General features: G+C 39.4%; 1 protein-coding gene across 4 annotated transcripts; it reads right to left on the reverse strand.

Annotated features, from left to right (window-relative positions):
* Window positions 1-1,648: 1,648 nt before the first annotated feature.
* On the reverse strand, window positions 1,649-25,759 carry YBX3 (Y-box binding protein 3). Of its 4 annotated transcripts, none has more exons than XM_017892009.1 (10): window positions 25,170-25,759; window positions 21,393-21,456; window positions 20,397-20,430; window positions 17,844-17,933; window positions 15,431-15,553; window positions 12,176-12,382; window positions 6,642-6,739; window positions 4,504-4,675; window positions 3,816-3,916; window positions 1,649-2,222 (listed from the first exon to the last, which is right to left on the reverse strand). In XM_017892009.1, exons 1-9 carry the CDS (start codon window positions 25,426-25,428, stop codon window positions 3,851-3,853), a joined length of 1,113 nt encoding a protein of 370 aa, XP_017747498.1. In that variant the 5' UTR covers window positions 25,429-25,759; the 3' UTR covers window positions 1,649-2,222; window positions 3,816-3,850. The 4 variants fall into 4 exon arrangements, with proteins under 4 accessions (XP_017747498.1, XP_017747497.1, XP_017747500.1 ...); XM_017892008.1 differs by having other exon boundaries at window positions 4,504-4,678; XM_017892011.1 differs by lacking the exon at window positions 12,176-12,382.
* Window positions 25,760-26,391: the final 632 nt, after the last annotated feature.

Genomic DNA, 26,391 nt, shown 5'->3' on the forward strand with positions numbered 1-26,391 from the left:
CCTTCCAGTTAATTTCTGGCTGTGGTCTCACCCCAGTAGCCTGTATTTCTTGATAAAGCAATCCAAGGTCCCTGGTTTGCTGCTGTGAAATAACGTGCTTTCGGCCCATCCTCACATCACATCCAATTTCTGTTCTTTCTGTACCTACAACCAGTGTGTTTTCCCCAACTCTGCATTCATCATTCCATTTTTTTTCTCCAGAAATAGAATAGCTACAATCCTGAAACAGATAATAGTATCTAGAAGTAAGGATATTGGGATTATATCAGGCAAAATGTTTGCAATGGCCATTAAGATACCCTCAATATTCCATCATAGAAGGCTAGTACAATTATGGTTATGTAATGGAATGTTATATAGTCAATACAAATGATGAGAGGACTCTACACATGTTGATAATAGGAAAAATATTAGGTGAAAAAAAAGTCGGTGCCAAAAGTATATGGTACATTTTAAAACATTTTAAAAGTATGTTTGAAATATTCTATACTAGAATAGCTTTAAAGTGAGCAGGAACAGAGAAGGGGAAGTTAGGAAAAAGAAGACTGGCTAAATAGTATAGTTGAATTATCCATAGAATTTTAAACACGGATATGTCTAATGATTGTTTTTAAGCTGTTAACATAAGCACAATTTAAGCTCATTTCCTCTTCTCAAATTTCCATTAGTCTGCCAATCACACACACACATACACACACACACGGACTCACACACATGAAATACGTGAAATGGATGTATTCTTAAGATATGCTAACTGGTTGCCTGGAGGAAACTGGAACCAAGATAGGAGACTTTTTTAATAGAATACTTTTTTATATAGTTGATTTTTTTTGCTTTGGCCTATTACCAATTTTTTACCAACCCTTTTAACTTCAATATAATACAAGGTTCTTGAACAGTTCACATTCACCTGCTTGCCATTTATTAGGCAAACAATGCCCCCTCCACCTGCAGTGTTCTTCCCTGCAGATACTCAAAATGTTTAATGATCCCTCACCTTGGGACTCCATTTAAATAGGAGACCCTCCCCACTATTTAAAATCAACATACCCGTATAATTATGCCAGTATCCTCCTACCATATCTGTTTCTTAACAGCACTTATTGCCATCTGAATTAAATTCCGTATTTGTTTATTTTCTGTATGTGCCTGGTCATTGAAACAATGGTATTTTGCTGCTTTGTTCCGTCCTAGCCACCAGAATAATGTTTACCACAAACCTAGACTCAATATGTACTGTTGCAGCAGATCTGAAAAATAACTACATAGCACTGACAGCTCCTATAGTTTTTCTCAACTTAGGGGCACCATGGCTGGGAGTGGGGAGAAATGTGAATGAACCCAAAAGGCAAGAACTCCCTTGTATACCCTTGTCACCCCACTGAATGAAGATTACTCAAAGAGACAGTACCAAATAATTCATGCCTACTATTGAACTCAGACATGAACTTCTGAATTTCCAGCTGTAGATTTCAACAGGAATCCAATTGTTTATCATCTCAAGCTTATATGCCTAAATTTGTGAAATAGTGTTAATTTAACTTTACATTTGGCTTTGAATTTACCACTAATCAAGTCAAGTAAAAGAAGTGGTGGAGAAGACAAACACAGGCTAAGGTCGGCAAAAATACACTCCTATTAAACATTTTGTCCTTTGAAGGGTAAAAATTTTATTTTCGAGGAACTTCTTACTGCACATTTTCAAAGAGAGTCACATAAGAAAGCAAAAATGTTATCCTCCCCTCATCCTAGAAATAAATAAGGAGGACATAAATTTTTTTTTTTTTAAATCATGACACTTGGAGGTTTAGCACCAGCATCCAAAATGAACAAAAACGGAAAAAAAAGCATTTACTATATATTTCAGACAGATTTCTTTGGTTGGGGTTTCTCCCCATGCAGTATTAATATTTTCTTGTTTTCCAATATATATTAACCAAAACAGTAAAAACCAGGAAAAAAATATAAACTAGCGGGTTGCTGAACTGGGGTAGGCCTGCTCTCTTGTCCTTCTGTGCAGGATTCCCAGGTTCTCAGCTTGCTGGAAAAATTTGTTGACATTTTCTTTTTGTAGTTGTTTCTTAAAAGAATAACCGTAAACATTCCAATGTCCAAATCTTGGTTTGTCTTCCACTTTATTGCTTGAATGTTTCTTTGGTGTTGGTAAGGTTGTGGCCTGCTTTTTGCTTTATTTCTGAATGGTCGCTAATTCTTTAGGTCACCTGGGAAAAGTTAAAATCAAACTTATAAAGAGTGACAAAGTAATAATGAGTTAAAGAATAAAAAGGCAGAAATTATCTGCTTTTCATATAATTAGAAAAAGAGTACTTCAAATGCTCTAAATACAAACATATCTTGTATAGATCTGTAAGCAGTATGTTAATTAAATTGAAACTCACTTTTAATAAACTATTTTATAAACCAGAAGTCAGTACATAGTAGCAAAATTTTATAAAATTGTATAAATGAAAATTACCATTACTAATGAACAATACTCAAAATCATTTTAGTGGCTGCACCCTATCTCCTAATATGAATATACCACAATTAGTTAGCTACTTACCAAATGTCAGACAGACTAAATTGTAAAAATATTTTTTCCTAATATTTAAAATTATTTCCTTAGAAACAATACCTAGAAATAATGTTACTCCATAAAAGGTTATGATCATTTTTATGATTAATATGCTACTCTAAATCAGTTAATTCCAAGTTTGAATAGGGAACTTATTTCTGTGACAGACTGCCCATGCTACCCAAGATAAAACAGAATATTGCCCTCACAGCAAATGCCTACCTAATTAAAGGCTGACTAAAATCCCCCATCATTGGATATAAAAGCAGATGGCCTTAAGACACAAGCACTTATAATAATCCCAAAACTTCACTCATGAAATGTTAACAATTTTTTAAAAACAGCATCGACACTGAGTTTACAACCTTTCTTAACTAAAAGCTAATGGAAAGGGTGATAACCAAGAAGTATAAGAACTAAAGTCTCACTTAAAAGGGTTATAGGAAAAAAAAAAGCCCAGAACTTATAATTGAGTTGATCTTTCTAGCTATAATTCTTTCTATGTAAATAAAATGTCCAAGACCTTTTTAAAAGACAGAAAAAAGTAGAAAATGACAAGAAAATAACAAGCTATCCTTTTATGAGACATTATTCTTTACCATACCCTACTGTAAACACTTCCTGTTATTTCACTTAATAATCCTTGCAACAACCCTAGTAAATATAATTAGTATCCTAATTCTTACCAGTAGCAGACAGTACTGAGACAGAGGATAAACTACACAAGATCACCCAGCAAATGAGAGGTGCAGTAGAGCCTGCATTGGATAGAAAAACCTTGGCTCTTATACATTATGCTGCACTGCCTCAAAATAAATAAAGTTGATTATCAAAGGAAAAGAGAAGGAAAAAAAAACGCTTTAGTTTATTCTACTGTTTCTGATTACTTAACAGGTTCTGAAACTGTTTCTGATTACTAAAACCAGGCCTTTGTTAGGAACTTTTAGCATCAGTTTTCCTAAGTGGTACTAGCAGTTAAAAAACTGCCTGTCTAGAAAAAAGAAGTTGAGTGTCATCAACTCTGTCTGAATGCTTATACCCTCACCAAAGCTTATCAAAATGAGGTCAATCCCAGAAATATTTAACCACCAAATCACTCTTTCCACAGAATCCCAACAGAGACAAAGGGTTGGCACAGATGAACTGCAGAACTAGTTTAGACTAATTTGTACTCTTGTTGAGAAACCAGTAATACTAAACAGAAAATACCAACTCAAGACTGGGCTGCCCCAGCTCTTACCCTGCTGATGGTGAAGGTGCCTGGGGAGCCTGGTGTTACTCAGCACTGCTCTGCTCGGTGGGTGGAGCAGGGTTCTCAGTTGGTGCTTCACCTGCCTTGGCCTAAAATGCAAAACAAAGCCATAAATCAGATAAAGTCACATGACAGTGGAAAGTTCAAGACTGAAAGTTCTTCAAAGTTTGAATTTTCCTGTGAAGGAAAATTAGCATGCAAAAAATTACTCTTATGTATGAGTCAAAAATTAGTACCATATTCAGTCCCTGGCATTTCTACCAAAACAACACCAAACCAAAACCCCACAAAAACAAAAAACAAAACAAAATTAGTACCATAGAAGAACAGCTTACAAACGGCAAACTAAATACCACTACTCTCCATGAAGTCTGTGACATACAACTGCTTCCAACTCATGCTTAGAGGCGGCTTCCTCTCGATAAATGCCTCTCTTATTTGAAGAGCCCTAAATGTATGAGCTTGAATCCCCATTAGTATGGGTCATTCTTTCAGAGAATGTTAACTGGATTCAAATATTTGGTCTGTGTTATGCGCAAGGCATACCCTATATATACGGATCTTGAGCAAAATGTTTTTGTATTTGTTAAGTGTCAGGTTATCATGTGATAAAACCACTCTTGGAATGCTAGTTTGACAGGATTAAAGACAATCCACCCTGACTGGCTGGACTGACCTCTTTGCCATCTTGTGAAGGAGCGTTAGGAAGACGCGGGCGACGCCGGTAATTGTAGGGACGCCGGTATCCACGGCGAACTGACGGCTGGTTTGGACCACTGGACGCTTGCTGATTTTCCTTATCTTCAGCCTCTCCAACTGCTGGGGCAGGTCGTGGGCGAGGAGGTCCCCTGCTGGAGGGAACACAGAACAAAAGAGAACAAGTGCCAACAGAACAAAATAGAACAAGTGCCAATGGGACAGAGCTTCTCCAGAAAATAAGGTTTTATTTATTTTTAAAAATTCAAAAGTCAAGTGTTCAGGGCCAGGCGTAGTGGCTCACTCCTGTAATCCCAGTACTTTGGGAGGTTGAGGCAGGGTTAGGAGTTTGAGACCAGCCTGGCTAACATGGTGAAACCCTATCTCTGCTAAAAATATAAAAATTAGCCAGGTGTGGTGGCACGTGCCTATAATCCCAGCTACTTGGGAGGCTGAGGCAAGAGAATTGGTTGAATCCATGAGGCAGAGGTTGCAGCAACCAGAGACTGTGGCACTGCACTGGAGCCTGGGTGACAGACGGAGACTCCATCTCAAAAAAAAAAAAAAAAAAAGTCAAGTGATCAGTACTTATTGCTAGAATTATTCACAGGCCAATGCAGCAAAAGGAATAGAGGTTTCATGAAAACAAACAAACAAACAAACAAACAAACAAAAACAAAAAACACACACTTAGTTTTCCATCATTTTCCCCTTTCATTTGAATACATATTTGCAGTGCACATACACATACTGAACACATACTCTGTTCCTATCAGACCCTTTGATAAGCACTAAGAATAGGAAAATTAAAAAAGAGAAGAGTAGTCTAGCATCTGCCTTCCATGAACAGAATTTAGTAGAGACTAAGGGAATGAAACATGAGAAGAAACATTATTATGTGTCAGAGTCTGTGCTAGTCGGTTTTCAAATTAAATATTTAATTTGAATGGTAATTCTGTGGATGAGATTTATAACGAGAAAACCAAGAAGTTTAGACGATAAAGTGTATGGTTGAGCTGTATAAAAGTGCTGCTTTTATAGGTTAAAAAAGGTCAACTATGACTTTCCAAGATCACATAGCCAGGGACTCATGAAGCTGAACCTCACACATGCTACTGCATCCTTTTTGTTCCAATAAGACATTTCTATGCCATCTCTTTTATTTGAAAGTCCGTAGTACTTAATCATTCTTGATTATGCCTAAAACTGGAGGGAACCTTGTGAAGAAAAAGGATACAATCCTTTTACAATTATATTGGTAGAATCCTTTCCCAGTATAATATACTTTTTCTCCCTTTAATAAACCCATATTGACACATTTCAAGGTAGCATAAACACCATTCAGGAAGGAAGTTGTAGTTTTTCCACTTACCACAAAGGGTAAGATAAAAGAATGGGCAGGCTTATAGTATAAAAGGCTTCAAAGGGATCTTAGGGAGGGAGTCTAGCCTAACTCAGTCTTCAAAAGGAATAAAGCACAAATACAATAACCCAGCATTCACTAATATTAGCCTCGATGGTGGTAATAATATCTAATACATATTGAGGCCTTTATCAGGTACCACACTAATTATCTTAGTTGCATTAGTACCTTTAATCCCCAACTACAGAATATCTCTGTTTTCAGACAGGGTCTCACTCTGTTATGCAGGCTGCAATGCAGTCCAAGAACATACATCTAATGAACTGTAGAGCTGGAAGATAAATTCAGGTGATCTGATCATACTCTGATTTAACCCCTCTACTGGACTGCCTCAAGGATTAATATTCAGTATCCCAAACACCCTCTGACACTCAATTCTTCCTCCATTTGCAGCATTACCACAGAATTGCCCACCAATAATTTATCTGATTTATTTTGATAAAAATTAGGTACTAATTTACATCATGTTATAGTTCCAGAATACAAAATGATGCTTTGGCGCAGAGAAAACTAAAACATCTAGTATTAAGTAGGGGGGAAATGTCACACCACCACCTGAAAACTCTGGCATGCAGTCAAAGCATTCCCATTTCCTAGATATATAATGAATCCATTAAAACAGAACCACACGGTCCTCATTCTACCACTGTGCACACAAGTCCTTTAATGAGCAATTAGTGGAAAATGCGACATACCTGCGGTACCTTGGGCGGTAAGTTGGATTTCGATGAACCGGTCCCTGAAGTTGTGCTCCCTCTGGGACTCCATCCTTCATCTCTCCAATCTCACCAGCCTGGAGAGGCAATGAGAGCTGACAGTGAGTGTCACAGCACAGGGGGTAAGATACAGTGCATACAGCTATGTTCAGAACATTTTTTAGAAGTAAAAAATAAAATGCTTCATTACAAAGCTAGGCACTCTCAGCGGTAACACAAACTATTTATGAGTAAATCTTTGTGAACGACTGAAAAGGAAGACAAACCTAGTCTGACTACAACAGTCATTTGCTTAATCCCAGAGCACCTCACTTTATTTTCGTGCATCAATTTAACATTTTGAAATCGGATACATCTCATTCATCTCTTTAAATAAAATACTCTTTTATTTTTCTTTACAACAAAGTTACTTTAAGCCAGTGGAATAAAATTAACTTATTGTACTACTTCCAGGGGGAAGAAAGAACAACTTAAAAAACAAACAAACAAACAAACAAAAACCCACCAACAATGCCTGCAATTCTTTACCATACATACAAGCCATAGCTTAACTTTATTTTCTTATCTCAAAACATCCCTTCCGCCTCCTAGGAGCCAAATACTATCCTTCATATTTTGTCAAGAAAAGAGAAACAGTCAGAAGACAGGTTCCACACTCTCACTAGCAAATCTACCAAGCTCCCTGTATTTACATCAGAATGTTCTTGTCTCTCATTACCCTGGGTAAGTGATCCAAGCTCATATTTGAAACCAACAGCCTCTCTATTCTCATCAAGTAGACACAGCATGTTAACTCTATCCTTCACTATATATTTTTGCTTTTTCTATCATTTCCATCCAAGCATAAATACCCAGGGAAATAGCACCCATACTTTTCAATTTCTTAAAAGTTTGAAATAAGCACAAAGTTACAGAAAAGTTACATGTAATTCTCAAATCCCATTCGAGTTTCACCATTTGTCCCAATGATGCCCTTTATAGCAAAAACACCATTTAGAATTATGCACTGAAGTAAGTTATATCTTTTTATTTGGAGCAATTATTTATTTATTTATTTGAGATGGAGTCTTGCTCTGTCGCCAGGCTGGAGTGCAGTGGCGTGATCTTAGCTCACTGCAACCTCCGCCTCCCTGGTTCTCCTCACTGCATCCTGTGAGGTGGCATATAGTTCCAATTGTGCCATTAGTGACAACGTTCACTTTGATAAGTGGTTAAGGTGGTTATCTGCCACCAGGGTCCTCCTCTGTAAGTTGACTGTTTCCTTCTTTGTAATTAATGGGTCCTTTGTGAGGAAGTACTTACAAAGTGTGTAAATATACTATTCCTTATCATATTTTTCAATATATTGGTTTATTTATTTATATTTTTATGGACTCATGGTTTTCTATTTTATTCAATGAGTTGTAATCTGTTACTATCATTACTGGCCAACGGGAACCCCTTCAAGCTGGCTCATATCCTTTTGACATGTTTCCAACATTCTTTGAGTACTTCTTCCCTTTCTGGCACAACATGATGTTCCAGGCTCATATTGTACTTTCTCTGTCCCAGCTCTGAAATCAGCCATTTCTCCAAAGGGAATTCTTTTTGCTTGAGAATGTTATTTAAAAACAAAAAATTGGGGGACAGGTATGCTCAATGTTGTTACTAAGGTATCACTGCTTTCAGGAACTTTCAATAGACAGAACTATGGAACACACATACACACAATGTTACATATATATGTGTGTCTATGTATGTGTATGTATGTGCGTGTATGGCAAACACACATGCCTACCTTGATCTGCCCATCTAATGGCTTTATAAGTTGTTGGTGAGATAAGGGGTAAGGGAGAGATGGGCAACTCTGTATTGTAAAAAGCAAATCAAATCACGCAAAAATCTTGCTCTGATCTCGTATCTTCTTCCAGCTACTACCCCATTTCTTTACAGACATACATACTAAAGAAAAACCAAACACCATGACCACCACTACAGAAACCTCAATGGGGGATATGTCTCCTCTTCTCACCCTTTGCTGTTTCTTAAGTTCATTCTATTTAAACTTTTGTCTTCACTAAACCACTAACCTCCAAGTTACCAAATCTAATAATCAATTCTCAGCTTAATCTCCTCTACTTATCAACAAGCATTTAACACATTTCATTCTTGAAATACGTTCTCCTTGGCTGCTCCTTCTCATTGTCCTTTGCTAGACAATCCTCATCTTCCTAATCTTTAATTGTTGGTGTGTCCCAGAACTTGATCCTGGAATCCTATTTCCACCTACACTCACCTTATAGTTAATCTCATCCTGCCCCTATGGCTTTAAATATCCTGTTTTATAACTCCAAATCAGCCAGGCGCGGTGACTCACGCCTGTAATCCCAGCATTTTGGGAGGCTGAGGCGGGTGGATCACAAAGTCAGGAGATTGAAACCATCCAGGCTAACACAGTGAAACCCCATCTCTACTAAAAATACAAAAAAAAAAAAAAAAAAAAAAATTAGCCAGGTGTGGTGGCGGGCGCCTGTAGTCCCAGCTACTCGGGAGGCTGAGGCAGGAGAATGGCGTAAACCCGGGAGGCGGAGCTTGCAGTGAGCTGAGATCACGCCACTGCACTCCAGCCTGGGCGACACAGCGAGACTCCATCTCAAAAAAATACATAAATAAAAAAAATAAATTTAAAAAACCTCCAAATCATTATTTACAATCCCATTTCTCCCCTTCAGACTCCATTCACGCTCTTCCTCGGACCTGATGGACTTGATCCCTTTGCTCCATTTAGGTCTCTTCTCAACTACAACTTAATGAACTCCTTAAAATGCTGTCAACCACTGTATCTAAGGCTACACATTCCATCCTCCAGCCACTTCCTACCTCTTCCCTCTACTTTATTTTTTCTGCCTACTTAACACCTCCACTTGTAAGTGAATTTAATATGAGAAAAAGACCTCCAAAGAATTTTCACCTTTCCCTCCAAACCCAATCTTCTTCAATATTCCCATATTTGTTTAAATCAAAACTACAGAGGTATTATTTACTCCTCATACAATACATTGCCATTCCTCACACTCCTCATTCAATCCATCATGAAATGACGACACCTCTATATGCTTAAAACATCTTCCAAATCTAACCATTTAGTGAGACCTTGCACTGACAGCTTCTCTAAAACAACCCATGTTCATCTCTCTACTGAGAAGATTATAGCAGCTGTTCTCCCTCCTTTTACCTCTTGCCTTCTGTGGTCTAGTCCCAACAAAACAGTCCAATAATCTCTTAAGTGTTTCTTTACTGTTGAGATCCCTTTACTGGCTTATTATCACATTTACAGTAGGTCAAGTCTTCACAGTGGTCTACCAGCATGACTGACCTCCCCTGAGATCTCACCTCATACCCTCCCCCGCTTCACTCACATCATCCCCATCACATGAGCCTCTCTTTAGTTTCCTAAGTAAGCTCGGCCATTTCTTCCTCAGAAACTGTGAGTCACAAAAAAAGACTGATAGAAACAGCAATTAAGGTGTCTAAAGGATGAGAGTCTGGCATAAAGACTGGGTGACATGAACAAAACAAAAATTAAAATTAAGTTCTACCACTTCTTGTCCATGTAAAATAAAAGTTGCTGATTTTTAGAAATAATCAAATTCCTTCATTTGTGACAACAACAAAAAATATGGAAACCGCTGTTTCCCTCAGGCTGTGGAGAGAACTAAAGAATCGATTCCAAGTATCTGTCACTTGGTAGATGCCACAATGTTGCTCCCTTCCCTCCATCATATAATTATTTTCTCAAAGACAAGTACCTAGTAGCTCAGTGAACGATTCTACTTAATTTTCAAATCTATAGAACTATTTTCTTTAAAAATGGAAGTCATTCAGTCACTAATAAATCATGCTATATTATGTCCTTGCATAAGGCAAATACCACAGGCCTATATATTCCTATTTTTTTCTATTATGCCCAATAAATTTCATAGCGTTGTAATGGAAAATGTTGGCAAAGACTTTTCTATTTGATCTCAGTAATTTTACCATCCTAGAGATCCATCTATATATTTTTAAGACATCACACTGACAACTCTGAAGTAGCTTAGTTATATGGATGAGAGCTTTAGGAATTTTCTTTTGATGATCTTGACTGGCTCAATCAGACTGCTTAGTCAGGGAACCAGTAGATATTATACAGATTATTAAAAAATACTGTTTAAAGGATCAAGACAACTTTTACTTCTGACATGGAATAGGTAGGAAAGTCAGTCATTCAGTCAACAACTAAATGCAGTTAGGTTACGGGAATAAGTGTGCATGTTCAAAAGAAGCTTTCGATTAGCTTCTGCACATCATGTTTTACGTGGCACTTAGGAATGACTTTGTTCTGAAACTTCAATTCCTGAGGTGAAATACATTTTATTTCAAAAGATATGAAAAAGAATCACCATGCTTTCAGCAAACATGACATATGGTGTATACGCCAAACACTAAGGAGGAGTATTTCAGGAAAGCACTATTAAGACACTAAAAATAAGTGCATATTACAATCCCACTGACTTTTCCTGTCCTTGTTTCCTAGAAGCCTAGAGTGCTGCCCTAAAGCTACTATGTCTCATGTACCCAATCTCTCCATATATGTAAGTCTACTTGTTATTTTTAGCACATTTGTCAGGGGCAGCTGTTGAAGAGTAGAAGGAAAAAAACAAGAAAGAACACAGTCATGCATGATGGGACAGGAGAAGGGTAGCAAACAACAGACTGAACATAATGTTCAGTCAAAACATCTAGTGGGGGGGACAAAAAGAAACCCCAAGGATACTAAGGAGAAAAAAGTTGTGGCTAGTGATAACAAAAATGAGGACCTAGCCCTAGTTTTCCAAGTTCCCCAGGAACTGCAAAGGTGATGTAAGGTTTATTAAGCACAAAACAAACTCACAACAGCTGTACTAATATTTTGCAGTAAAAAAGCAGAATCAATAATCAACAAGCTCCGTTGTGGTAGGCTGCCTTTAAAAATCAGCACTAGCTCATTTAAATCTAATACTTTATAAACGTTATTTATGCTGTAGGCATCTTTTGCTAAATCCTTTATCTTTAACCACCACAACCGTATGGTGCAAGCATTTAATGCCCCCGTTTAATGGATGAACTTAATCCAAAACTTGGTTTACTCAAAACCTCACAAGTAAGTAGCAGAAACAGGATTCAAATTAAGCCTGACTTCAGAGTCCAAGCTCTTACACACTCCACCTGTCTTGTTACCTTAATTATTTTTTCATCCTTCTATCAACTAGAAACTTCAGCCACGAGGGTTCCCTATTACAGGCATGGAACACGTGGTTTTGCTTTTAGAAATGTTACCGGAATGACTGCTTTGAAAAAGCAGACTGAAGGCCTTGCCTCAAGCTTTTGTAGCATCAGGAAGCCATAAGCAAAGTTTCTGGCAGCTGGTGTTGGAGGAGGAGGAGGAGGAAGAGGAGGCAGAGAAGGATGGAAGGGTGAGGATTGCTGAAGAGAAGTCTCAGTTGCAATTTTACCTGTATTCTGTTGGGATGGGGTAAGACCCGTGAGCGACGGTCAAAGGTCTGTCCCACGTGGTAAGGCGGGAACCGCCGCTGCCGGTACTGAGGGCGATACTGGGGGCGGCGCAGCTGATTCCGGGCCCCAGAGAACTGCCTATCAGTGGCACGGGGGTCAAATCCTTCACTGCTGCCGCTCCCTTCCTCCTCCTCCTCCCCAGCGTACTAGCGAAGCAAAGAAACAGAGATTCAGAAGAAGTTTTAGCAAGGAAAGAACCAAAGAACACCATTTAGGATGAGTATCACCAAAAGAAAAATCTCCCCAAAGCAATAATCCTTTCCATTATACAGACAAAATGCATTTAACCCAGATTATCATGTGATTTCCTGGGATAAACTACATTAAGATTAGAGTAGATCTGTGCAGATAAAATACCAAGAAGCAGAAAAGCAAGAGCAATCAATCTACAATCAATTTAATATTTATCTAATTAGAACTGGTTATCAGCTAACCAACCACCCGAAGAGTATCTGCAAAGCTTATGTTTAGCTCCATCAAATGCGTGTCTCCCAGGATTTACCATCCACTGAGGCAATGTCAGGGAAAAGCCAAAAAAGAATTCATTTTATGATGTTACCAACATATTTGACCCAAGTGGTATTCTTCCTACAACAGTCTGTAAAGTGTGGATGGGATCTTTGAAAACTTCCAGGGGTCAGCGAGGTCAAACTATTGCCATAATATTACTAAGATGCTATTTGCCTTTCCCAGGCATTCTCTCAGAAGTATATGGTCTCCCAAAGGCTACAATGACATGTGGTCTCTCAGCAGACTGAATGCAGAAACGGATGTGAGAATCCAGCTATCTTCTATTAAACCATACATCAGAGATCTGCAAAAGTATAAAGCAATACCACTCTTTTCAATTTAAATAATTTTTTCCATAAATACTGTTATTTTCATGAACATATAGTTACTTTAAATCAATTAATACTTTAAATTTTACTTTCTAATATAATATTAATATAAATACACATTGACAAAAGCTCTAGGATCCTCAATAACATGTAAGCATATAAACAGATCCCAAACCCAAGAAGTTTGAGAACCACCGACCTATGGCATGACTCCCTTTATATGTTTAAGAGTAAAGCTTAACCATACTCTGATGGTAATAAGCCCTAATACTGGAGGTTTCTAAATACAGAACTTATTAACAAAGGAAATTACTGATTCATTTTATATTTTTCCTCTAAATTATATCATATACTACCATTTTACATTTTAAAAAACCAAACATCCTACAAAGGCTATGTGATTTCATATCTGACTTTAAAGGGGATATGCAATTGTCTTTAATGGGAAGTAACTAGATTTTAAAATGAATAAATAAAAAAAGCAAAATAATGACCCATTACTTTTTTTACAGGTGTATTTAAGCTTTGGACCCTTCCAGAACAAGTCCACATGTGCAACCAAACTCCCCCTCCAAAAAAGCCTCAACTAGTCTAACTTCAAAAAAAATCAAGCCTTTCTACTCTTCATAAAACCTCTACCAAAGATGAGATTCACAATTATGTAAATGTTTATTTGCACAGAAAATGCTTACCAAAATACTAAGTGTGAGACAACATAAACTGTTTTTCTTCTTAGGCTTATCTTTCTCTTTTGCATTTCACACAATCAAATCTTTAAGAGTTTTACAAAGCATAATAATGGCACCAGCACTGCTGAACACGCTCTTTTGAGAGATACTGAACAAGTTGTTGGGACTTAGACTACGACAAAAAAGCTCATTTATGTCTACACTTAAGAGTTTTAATAATTTTGTTTCTTAAGCGTTTTAACAATTTTGTTTCTAAATATCTTTTATATGCATAACTTTAGAATTTTCAGGTTTTGGAGGGGAAGTCTTGAAGAAAATTTTCACTGAATGTTTTCTACCACTTTTACTTTTGAATTAACCTAGGAGTCAAAATAATCACAGTTAGAGCTCTGTGACTCTGATGAACTTGAAAGAGAACATGTAGGAAACGCTACAGCAGCTCTTTCCTAGCTACCCCCTCATAGCTTATTAAAAATCAAATAAGATAAGCAAAAACAAAGAAATAAGTGAGAAGTCCTAAGGAATCTGACAGAATTAATTTGGGCAGGGTGTGACGATGGCAGAATAAAGAGGAAAAGCAGTTAGGTAAACAGAAAGATGTAAATCTATCAAAACATAAAGAAAGGTCATTCTCAATCTGCAGATATTGAATTCTGTTGAGTTTCTCTTTGGATGAGATAGGTAGTCACAATCTTGTGCTGACAAACATTCGGAGTTTTCTTCCATGTGCCAGTACCTGGTTCTAATTCTAGAAACACCAAGAACTGATCCAAATCTAGTAAGTTCCTCATGACCACAAATATATTGGGTCCATTTTGGATGTCTTGAGAATACTCCTATAAACTGAGCCTCCCAAGAAAGCTCCAGCCAGATTTGCTTACAAACTCTTTCCCCTGCATTGAAACCAATCTAAAGAACTAAAAATCCACAGAATCACTTATTGCTTCTTTCCTTTGAAATAATGGAAAAATGCTATGCTAAATAAAACAGTCTCTTAACCAAGGCAAATTAGTTAATAGTTCCATGGCCTGCACTTTTATTGCCTATTCACAAGTTATTTCCCATTCTTTCACCAACGAAATTTTTATTTTCTTAGAGGTCAACAGTGTCGGCACCAAGCAATGAACAAGATTAAGTCAATGATGGAAATTGCATTCCCCTTTGCCAGTGAATGTGTGACTAGGTTCTGGTCAGAAAAAAGAGCCAAATGAAGAGAAACCTTGTTAAAACCTCAGCACTGTCTCCCTTAAGTCTTCCTGTTCCAAGATAATTAAATGTCTATTACTTGTAGCCAAATATATCCTAACTGATTCTGAATGGCAAGTTTCTAATGAGACCAGTAGCTCTTTAAAAATTCTGAGCACTAAAATTTCCCCTTTAGAGTACCGTGTATACTGCTCCAGTGATGGGTGCACCAAAATCTCAGAAATCACCACTAAAGAACTTATTCATGTAACTAATCACCACCGGTTTCCCAACAACCTATGGAAATAAATAATAAACATTTTAAAAAATAAGATAAAAATTTCCTCTAAACAAAAAATAAAAATCACTTAAATCATTTGTCTCCAGGAGAAGACAAGGCATTTATCTGCTCCAAGTACATACACTTAATTCCATGCATGAAGAATTTCTCAATCACTGGTAAGTAACAGAAGCAACGTACATTCCGGGGAGGGCCACGGCGTCTTCCATAGTAGCCACGTCTGTAACGGCGTCGATCAGCAGCGTAACGACTCCCTTCCACAGGAACTCCATCCGGGCCAGTCACATTGGCAGCTTCTGCACCCTGAGAAGAAAATAAAAAGATGGCCTCAAAATTAAAAAGAACATAAGCTAACTCACAAAACAGCCTTGGACTGCAAGAGTATAAGACAGGCAGAACATACTAAGAATTCCCACTGTGATTTTAAAAAACAGATCTAGGTTTTAAACAAAGTGAGCAAGGCACTTCACAACCTGATTTAAACATGTATGGCTTGTGTGCTCCCACAACCTGAGCTTTGCTTTCTTGTCTAGTTATGCCAATCGCAAAAGCAAAGTGTAACCTCTTTAAAGAACATAAACTAGCAAATATACAACTGTCCAAGTAGAAGTAATGCTAGACCAGGAAGACTATCTTCAGTGGGAAATATCTGAGATACTGTACCAAGAGAATCCCTATTCATGGGCTCACGTGATTATCTGTTCAGCACAAAGGTAATGAGTGAAACTTCTCCCATTTTGGCAGCAACAAGAAGAAAGGGTCTTTGATGAATAACATTCTCCACACATGTAGTCCTTCTTTACACTTTCCTTCTTTAGACTATCCTTGAAACAGATTTAGAACTCTTATTCTCATATGGACAAATGGATAATGTTTCAAAAATGTAAAAAAAAATGTAGACCAAGAAGATTTCAGAGAACGTATTTCACATCCTACGTCAATTTGTAAAACCCCGAGTTCTGAAAACATACAGAAGAAAAATCAACCCAAAACAATTTTTTAAAAATTGGACGGGATATCAGAGATCCTCAGAGACCGGCATGTGCCGGTGAGTGATCTGGAAATCTAAAAGACTTACAAGATACCCCGGAGCTCACACTGGTAAAGATAATCACTTAAATTTCTGCATCAAATGAAATAAAGTGTTTTCTTTTAAAACACAATGGTTTGAGAGCCATTAGGAACGTGAACTATGGAATGGTCTATGCGTCTGTGGGAGGAACACATACAGGGAGTTAACCTGTCATTCATTCAGTTAATTTCTAATTCAGCTGCCATGACTACCTGCCATGGCAGTTGGGCTATATGTAGTTTTAGCATGTTTTTAATCTAACTCAACATTGTTTTACTAATATCTATAACAGACTAAACATAAAGCATAAAGGATACTACTGACATGGAATTAAATATAGAACAGTATTAAAAACTTCTGTAGCTAGTCTTCAGGATAATCCCTCAACTTCTTGGATTCAATTCACCTGAACAAAGCTATTTTAGGGTCTATCAGTATACCTTCAGCTTCCCAAAATCCAAACCAAACAGAAAACAAAATGATTAATATTCAATTTCAATTTCCTTTTATTGAGATTAAAATATACTTTACCATGTATTATTTGTAGGTAGAAGTGCTTACAAGTCAGCCTGAAAACTTTACTTTGATAAAAGAAATCTTCTGCCCCAAAGCAGTTTTTTCTTTTTTTTCTTTTCTTTTTGTTTTTGAAACAGAATCTTGCTCTGTCACCCAGGCTGGAGTGCAATGTCTCAGAGGTACAAACTCCACCTCCTTGGTTCAAGCGATTCTCCTGCCTCAGCCTCCTAAGTAGCCAGAATTACAGGCGTGCGACCACACTCAGATATTTTTATAATTTTAGTAGAGACGGGTTTCACCATGTTGGCCAGGCTGGTCTCGAACTCCTGACCCCAGGAGATCCGCCCGCCTCGGCATCCCAAAGTGCTGGAATTACAGGTGTGGGCCACCACGTCCAGCTGCAAAGCAGTTGTAATAATAAGATAGCTAAATTTTAAACTGCATTTCAAAATACATACCTTTGGTACAAAAATAAAAGTTATTTTGAAATTGAGAAATCAGCTTTTCTTTCCATAATCAGAGTTGATCATTTATTAAATAAGAATTAAAGTATCTTTATTGCAGAATGTTTATAATGACAATGTCAAAAATATTTCTGCTGGCTGGGGGTGGTGGCTCACACCTGTAATCCCAATACTTTGGGAGGCCAACACAGGTGGATCACCTAAGGTCAGGAGTTTCAAGACCAGCCTGGTCAACATGGCGAAACCCAGTCTCTACTGAAAATACAAAAATTAGCCGGGCGTGGCGGTGGGTGCCTGTAATCCCAGCTACTTGAACCTGGATGGCAGAAGCTGCAGTGAACCAAGATCGCGCCAATGTACTCCAGCCTGGGCAATAGAGGGAGACTCCATCTAAAAAAAAAAGATTCTGTATAAAAGTCACTTCCTGCTATTGTACAAAAATTCCAAAGTCATGTCAATTAATAAGGGGCTGACAGACAATTTACTGTGCAACAAAACTATGTGCCAGCCCTTTTGATACCGAACCACAATTTCCTCTCACCTTCTCTCCTTCAACCACATCAAACTCTACAGTTTCTCCATCTCCTACACTGCGCAGATATTTCCGTGGGTTATTCTTCTTGATGGCAGTCTGGAAAGAGAACAGAAAATCTGATTCGAAGTAAAGAGAACAGAAAATTTTATTCAAAGTGTATTTCAATATTGGCCAGAGATTTCACTGCTTTCAAGTACACTAGAGTGAACCTGAAGAAACTATTGATCAATTATTATTTTTCCATCATTCTCCCACTAACCTGGAGCTCTAAAACAACAACAAAAAAAACACTATAAAACTATATTCCACATTACTTTCTTGATTTGTGCTATTCATCTTGACAGGTAGATTAAACAGAACATGTTTTTCCTATAATTGCAGTATGTGCAGTGACTACACACTACTGTCACAGGCTCATCACCTGATCATATCAGCTGTATTAATTACCTCAAACCAAAGATGAAGCTGTAGCTCCATCAGCAAGGGTAAAAAAATGCTTTTGTGAGATCTTACATATACACACAAACACATATTTTAGGGATAGAGGTTCCTGTAGACAACAGAAACTACTAACTTCAATAGGGATTTTTAAAATGCGAGCTAGGCTTGAGGGGGAAAGGAGGCAGTGATAAAGAAAAAAATTAAAATGCCAAGGGGATAAATATTTCTGACAGAGTAAACAAAATTGTCTCAAGAATCAGAATGTATTAGCAATAATCTGGCCTCCCCCCTCCTCCCTCCCATTTTGCAGATGAGTTAACATGAGGCTAACTGAAGTGATTTATCTGAAGTCACAAATGTAACAGCCCCAGGGATGATGGGGGAAGTGGAGGAGAGGGAATTCATATCCCTGTACTCTACCTATATGATATTTATTCAACATTTCCCCCATCACACAATTCATATGTCAACAAATCCTATGTTTCCTGATAATACATTAAAAGGTTAGTGAAGATGCTATTCTTCATTAAACATCTGCATCTAAATATCTCCTTATGAATAGGTACTGCTCTCTCTTTTTCAATCAATGAAGGCAGAAAATAATTCCTGCAATGCATTTCCATTTCTTTGGCTGGTATCTCTAAACAGTTAAAGGGGCTTGAGTTTCTATGGAACTAGGTCAACCTTATTTTACAAAGCGATTAAGCATGTGTAATCCAGCCCATCTCCTAACTCTGAGTAGGAGGGAAAAGAAATAGTGAGCCAATAGAGCAGAGACCTCACCCATAGAGGAAAAAAGGCAGTTCAGGACAGGATATATGCGCACGCAGCATGAACATTCAGCCATTCCAAAAACAGCCCCTCCCTGCCAGCTCTCTCCCTTTTTCCTGTTAAACTGGGCAGGCCTCAACACAGAGGTGACTCACCACACAACCTCACTGGGGCTGGAATCGGGTCATATACTCACAGGCTAATAAAGCCAGCCACCAATACAGCAACTTCTGAGGACCTTTACCTCTAGCAGTCTTCAGCATTCTTACCCCAAAAGGTCTATTAACCTCAAACCTCCAAGTATTATAAACAACTCTATTATGACCCTAAAAGTCACTGTATCTGAACAAAATAAATCTACTCAAATTATCTAGGTACAACTGAGATATATCCAGTCAAGTAGAAATATAAACAATAGAAACCATAGCTAGATACCACTATCTCCAACTCCTACTGCCACTCCAATACACACACAAACCTAAACAGAAGGAAACAAAAACACAGAAAATCAGATGTATTCTGGATTTCTGCATTGCAAGAGAATGGACTGGCATTAGTACCTGCTGCTCTATCTTCCTTATTGTTATACTCTGAGAACGCATATTTCAGACAATTCACTGAAAACTAAATAAACAAAAAGAACACTAAGGATAGTATTCCTTCTCTTAGCCTATTTTATAAAGGAAGTCTAGGACATATTAATAACAAAATAAGTAACATCCTAGGCTACCAAAGCAAAGAAAAACCGAGGCACCAACAGCAGAGAAGCTCCATATCTTACCCATTGCCTCTGTTTCCTGCGAATCTAAGGGAATTTGCATCTTTTGACCTGGGTATGTCCTAACATGCCTCATTTAACAAGAGTGAGGTCTACCCTGGAAACTGGAAGTTTTCTCATCTTACTATCTGCTTCTCTGTGCTATTTACTTCAATTGAGAGCTGCTCTGATAGAGGACCTTTAACCAACACCTACCCAGGCAGAAGCCAGATTGGCTCCAGGCAAACACTAAGGAGGAACCACATCAGGAGAACAGGATGCTAATATGGAAACAGACTTTTTTTTTTTTTGTCTAAGGACTCAAAGCCTTTAAAAATTAGAAAGTGGTCTAACCAAATACTGCTTTATAAAACTACAAAAATAAAACTATTTGAAAAGTTAGTATGACGGGACAGAAGAACTTATTTGCCAACCTTAAAATGTGGAACCGAGCTCTTGTTGCAAAATAAATCACAGAAAGAGTTTAGATTAAAATAATAATCCATAGGACTTACTTTTGGGAAAGGGATGACAGAAGATTACATACCCCCTCCTCACATAGCAAATGTAATATTTATAATCCCTCTTACCTGATGTACAAATACATCTTCTTTGGTGTCATTTCTGTTGAAAGACAAAAAGCTCACAATTAAAGGTAGTAGGTATGTGGAAAAACTTAAAAGAACCTATGTGTTATGAATTTAAATCCCAAGTCCTCAAAACACAACATATATTTTCACTTATTTTCTACACTCAATTCAGACACCTAAAATCAATCCTTGTTAAACATTTCTAACTCCACAAGCCACCCACCTTCTTCCTCCACATTGCCACAGTGCTTAGATCCAAGCTCACAGACTCAACATACAGAAACATCCCCTTCCTCTGTCTCTTTCTGAATCACATGGTGTGTAATCAGAGCCTTAGATTTTCCTCCCAGCAAAAGCAAAGCAAGACAGTTAAAAGGACAGGGCACAGCTGTGAACTAGGCTCTCCTTACACTGAAACTTAAAACAGCCCCCCACCCCCACCCCACCAAAGGAGACAAGAAATTGGAGGAACTTTAAGAAAGGGTGGGAAAGCAAAGAAAATGTCGGTATCATGTAAAAACCTCAGAATACTCCCAACATCTTGTAGTTGTGTTCTCATTCCTGTATGGTTAAAAGCGGCTACAGTTTTCAGTTTCTACATAGGACTGGACCAGAAGTGGGTTAAAGATCCAGCTAAATTACTCACTAGTTGGGTGACCTTAGGAAAGCAGCTTAACCAGTCTAAGACTCCATTTCTCCATCTGTGAAATTATGGATATTGTCTCATTTATCCTAAGGCCCTTCCCATTTCTGATTTTGTCCCCCCCTCCTTTTTTTCCTTAATGACTAGACTTTACGAAATAAGTTATTTATTAGTGTCCTGGAAATGTATTTTAAGTAATATTTAACAACCAGTAGCTTAGAAATAAGAATATTTACAGTGCCTAGAAACCTAAAAAATTTATATAAGCCATTAATGAAGCATAAGGGATTTATAACTGTTAGTGCCACAATATAAGTATAATTTAAAACATGCAAATATACACACACACATACCGATTTATAAATCCATATCCATTTCTGACGTTGAACCATTTGACAGTGCCAAGGACTTTGGTGGCTAAAATAGGATTAAGCAGATAAATTAGTATCTGACCTACAAAGAGATAAAGCTCATATCACTAAGATCTTGATAACATTAGACAAAGCCTAAACATACCTAAAGAAACCATTAAAAGCTTAATTCCAAAATACATTAGAAAAAGAAAATGGAGCAAGCCAAGATATTCTAAGGAAACACTTTTCAGAAGACTAAACCTTTCTTCCTTATTCAACTTTTCAGGAAAGTCACAAGATAAGCAGTGATTATGTCTATACAATTCTGTAATCATTAAAATTGAGAAACACTGAAGGAAAAAAAATGTTCAAGAAGAATCTTACAAGTTTTAAGCTAGACAAATGCTGTAAGTTCAAAAGAGGGGCTACAATAAAACAGTGAAAGACCTTAATATATCACTTTCATACCTCGAAATATTAGGCAAACTTTAATGAGAAACAAGGTGGCTCTTTGTTAACAGGCACTCTAGAAAGATGTAAAGCAACTTGTCCAGTTGCCAAATGGGAGCCCATCAGAGGAGTCAAGAATAATAATAGAACTGTTGCTGTCTCAATCCAGTTGGGTACTTACCACCCTGAGACATGACATAACAGGTCTTTTCAAACCACATGATGAATTTGGCTTTGTTTCTTTGTTTACAGTTGTGCGAATCAAACTTAAGCATTTTCCATAACATCCCCCTCTTTACTGTGATCACTGTCTCTACCTCATGAGCAGGACCACTTCTCTACAATGCCTGGTTTTAGCAGAATTAAGAGAAGGAATCTAAACAAAATAAAACTTCAAGTAACTTGTACTTTGTAGGTTTACATTTATCTCAACTATTTCAAATATGATCTTTGGAATCAATCGTGAATGACAAATTCAGTACTTCTAGGCAATGTCCCTCTCTAAATTCAGGAAGTGCAAAAAGCAATTATCGAGACTTAATGAAACAGGAAACCTGATAATAGATTACCTTAAAGACAAAAAAAAAGAAAAAAGGCTCAGTAGAGAATGAAAGTAATTATTAACATCAATCCATGCTGTCTCTTCATAAAATACAAAGTTTATAATTTCCAAGGATAAACAGTAAGGCTTCACTTTTAAATTCAAAACTAAAATAGTAATTAGGACTTGCTCTGTTGTTGGCAGGGTTAGTTCTGAATTTTGCTAGACTGATATACTTGGGAAAATACTTTAGCTCTCTTTGTGGGAGGGAAAGAAAAACAAAAACAAAAAACATGTCTTTATATCTCCAAAGTTATGCAGTCTACATTGATTAGGCATTCTCCAGCTTTAATTCCAAAGATCTCTCATCTCTCCAAAGAAGAAATCAAACCCAGGCAATCTTAGGCTTGAGGCCACTCTAACTGGAGCAGCAAGGCAAAGGAGAAAAAAAACAGTTGATGTTTTAGATGCAAATGTACACAGAAGAGGCCCGTTTTTGATACATGCATATGCATTTAAGTCAGGCAATATTCCAAATAATATGCTTTTAGTGCCTCTTTTTATTTGCCCAAAAAATTAAATTACCTGCGAAAATATAAAGACTGGAACTGTTTTTTAATATCTAGCATTGTTGACGGAATAATCTTGATTAAAAAGGCAAAACTAACAATAAAGGGAAAAGATGATAAATAATTCTCAGGTCTGGCCTCAATCCAGGCTGAAGGTTATTTTTACTCTCCAATGTAGTTTAAAAAAAAGTTTTGTAATTCCACAAATACTTCTCCAAGGACTTCATATGATCAAATTCATTCCCACTTCTTGCTTTAAACCATAAACCCACTGCATATACACTAAGCGGAAGGGTTGGGGAGGAAGACCATAGATTTCCATAATATTTATCAGAAGGAAAATTTTTTTGCACTCGTGAAAACAATTTTTCCTGGTCTATGTGCCTATAAACTCAAGGCCCATTTGCAAATACTAGAACATATCCATTTTAGTCAGCACTGTGCCTAGCACATGTTAGGCTTCCATGTGTTTGCTTGGCAAAGGAAAGGGGATGGCAGGACACACTAGACAGACAAACAGTGTTGAGGTGTCATGTAGAAAGGGCTGTCCTTCATTTTTAGAGAGATGCAGTAAGAGTGGAAAGATAAGTCATCAGACTCATCACCAGGGATCTGCAGAGGCAGTTGGTTGAGAAAATCAACCTTCATTTACCTGTTTCCTTTATCTTTAAAGAGAGTAGTATCTGCTTTCCCAATCTCAGAAGAGTACAGGATTAAGTGAAAAACTGCAAAAGCTTTCTACAAAAATAAGGTATCATTAAGAATGTTATCTTAACAGTGCTTTGGAGAACACAAGGTTGTCTCTCTCAGACATCTGGCAGAAAGTGTTCCAATAAATATTTGCTAGAAACAACAACACAGTGTACTACTGACTAGATTTAAGCAACTTTTAGTCCAGCAAAATGAGGCCTGTTTTGTTTCTTAACCTACACAGGTTACAATTAGCATATTGTTTGGTAGGGACTTAGTAAAAGCCCTGGGAAAAAAAGAGAAAAGTAGTCCTCTCAAGGTGGGGAATATTGAAAGGTGTTACACTTTTCTCACATTGTTCCCTCAACTTTCTTCCCAAAGGGGAAGCAGGGCTCAGAGAGATCAGACAAACATGCCCCACCCCAAATAGTGAAAATGTCTCCGAAGCATCCTACACCACACCATCTGTTAACGTTCCCGTGTTCCTGTTTAAAAGAGTGAACGATATGGACACACACCCTTTAGGGAGGTTATTCACCACCCACCCGCTTTGCAAGCGTTTAAGAACTCACACAGGGCGTTACTTAAGAACAGAACGCTTAAGTTACATGACTAAACCAACAACCATCACAGAAACCCTTTCCATCCACTCCCCGCCCCCCCCCTCAATCTGAACATTTCATCTTCCTGTTTCCCTTCCTAGGTTACAAGTGCCAAGGTAACAATGTTTTGAACTAACGTCATACTCCTACTTCCGACGAAGTTTTTTCAGCTGCTACACCACGTGCGTTCCCACAGTCCGGGAAGAGGGAAGCGTGTAGCCATTGGTGGACACTGAATGGCTGTTTGCAGCAGTGGGCACAGAGAGGGGGAGGAGGACGTGGGACTAAGATCCAAGTTTCCCGGAGACGATTGCAACACCTCTTTGCTGGCATGTGGCCAACAGGAGCATGGCGTCTTTCCCATGCCCATGTGGGAAGGGCGACAGGGACAGACACCCGACCCTTTCTGGCAAGAAGCTTTTCTATCTTTCCCTCCCCGTTTCCTTCTAGCGCCTTCCTCTTCCCCAAAGGAAATGCTCTCCTTTCCCAGATCCCAAGCAAGGACCCCAAAGTGCCAGGCCCACGTGTCCGTCCTTCCCCTACGTCCACATACATCTCTACCCAAGGTCCCCTCTCCCAGACCGCCTCTCCTTTCCTCTCCAAACGCAGGCATTTTCCACCAGGGCAATCCGCGACAGTGCCCGTCTGCTAGACAGAAGTTAAGACCTAAACTTTCTGGCCCGGAACCAGAAGGTAGGTGCACGCGGTGGCGAGGAGCGCAGGGCGCAGCGCGCTCACCTGGGAGCGCCGGCAAGGGAGGCGGCCAGCGGCGGCCGGAACTGGGGACCCGGAGACCCCCGGGGACCCCGTGCTGTCTGCGTCTCCAGCCCGGGTGGGAGGTGTAGCGCGAGCTGCCCACACGTGCTCCGCGGCCAGCCGGGCCCGCCCCACTACTGCATCCCCTGCCCTCCCCGGCCTGACTCACCGAGAACTTTTTTCTCCGCGTCTTCGCTGCCGGCGGCGGTGGCTAAAGAGGCGGCGGCCGCGGTACCCGCGGCTGCGGGGGCCGCGTCCCCACCCGGGTTTCCTGCGACGTGGGCGGCGGGCGCTGGGGCCGCGGCCTGGGGCGCACCGCTGCCCACTGGGCTCTTGGGCGCGGGGTCCTGGGAAGCCGCGGCGGCCGCCTCCGTCGGAGCCTGCGGGAGGGTGGTGGTGGTGGTGGTGGCCTCGCCCGCCTCGCTCATGCCTCCTCCTCCTCTGCTCTCGCTCAGGCGCCTCGGTGGCGGTTGGTCGGCGGTTAGCGCGGCTGGTGGTCGCGGCGGCCCGGGCTCGCTCTCGGGGAGGCCGGGGCGGATCTCGCGGCGCAGGCGGCGGCGGCCGAGGTGGGGTCGCGCGGCGGCGGCGGCTCGAGCTTTGGGTTGCGCGCTCGCTGTTGGGCTCCTCGCTCGATCTTACTGCCCCAAAAATGGCCCCGCACAAGTTTTTCTAGGCGGCGCACAGGCCCGGGAGGGAAGGGCGGGCGAGGGGAGAGGGTGGGGAAACTTGGCTTGGGAGTCGGGCCCTGGGCTCTCATTAGCATTTAAAGGCGCCCGGTGCCCTTTCCATGGCTCCAATCCGCCGGGACGCGAGCGCGCGGGCCGCGTTGCAGAGCCAAGGAAAGCCAGGGTGAACGAGGCGCCTGGGTTGTCGTCTGGAGCGTTCCGAGGAGCCTGCCCTGCTGACCCTTTGTTGGAGCGGGGTACAGGGGCTCTCCTCCCTCAACCCATCTTGACACCCGCAGCTGACCTATAGGAGAGGTAAAATAGGGCACCCAAACTACTCTGCGCTTTACTGTCTCAAACACTTGTTTTTAAATCCTTTGCATCTAGTCATTCATTCAACATATATGAAGCCCCAGCAGCTATTCGTAGCACAGCCATTAAGAACTGGAATAATAAAACCTTAAGACTATTTGGCAACTTACTCCTGAAAGGTAATATACGGATCATTTCATCTGTAACACGCAGATGAGGAAATTGACCTCACAGATTTAATGTAAATTCAGAGTTTACACCAATTTAACCGCGACAAATAATGAGCTGTCAATATATATTTAATAAGGTACTTGAAAAAAGCTGAATAAATCCACGTCCTACCTTCTGCTCCAGTTGCCTCTGCCAGCTGGTGAAAGCTTAAGGAACTGAGCCCTCTTAGCCTCCAGGATGAGA

This window comes from Rhinopithecus bieti, unplaced genomic scaffold, assembly GCF_001698545.2.
Source record: "Rhinopithecus bieti isolate Rb0 unplaced genomic scaffold, ASM169854v2 scaffold_22452, whole genome shotgun sequence".
NCBI classification, from domain to species: Eukaryota; Metazoa; Chordata; class Mammalia; order Primates; family Cercopithecidae; genus Rhinopithecus; species Rhinopithecus bieti.

What these genes read in the sequence shown, in the direction of transcription:
- YBX3 (XM_017892008.1), bottom strand. Translation starts at nt 25,428, where the DNA reads ATGAGCGAGGCGGGCGAGGCCACCACCACCACCACCACCCTCCCGCAG. An exon ending in ATGTGGTTGAAGGAGAGAAG is followed by an intron (nt 15,554 to 17,843) that starts GTGAGAGGAAAT and finishes TTTTCTTCTCAG; the next exon opens with GGTGCAGAAGCTGCCAATGT. An exon ending in TACCGCCCAAGGTACCGCAG is followed by an intron (nt 4,679 to 6,641) that starts GTATGTCGCATT and finishes TGTTCCCTCCAG; the next exon opens with CAGGGGACCTCCTCGCCCAC.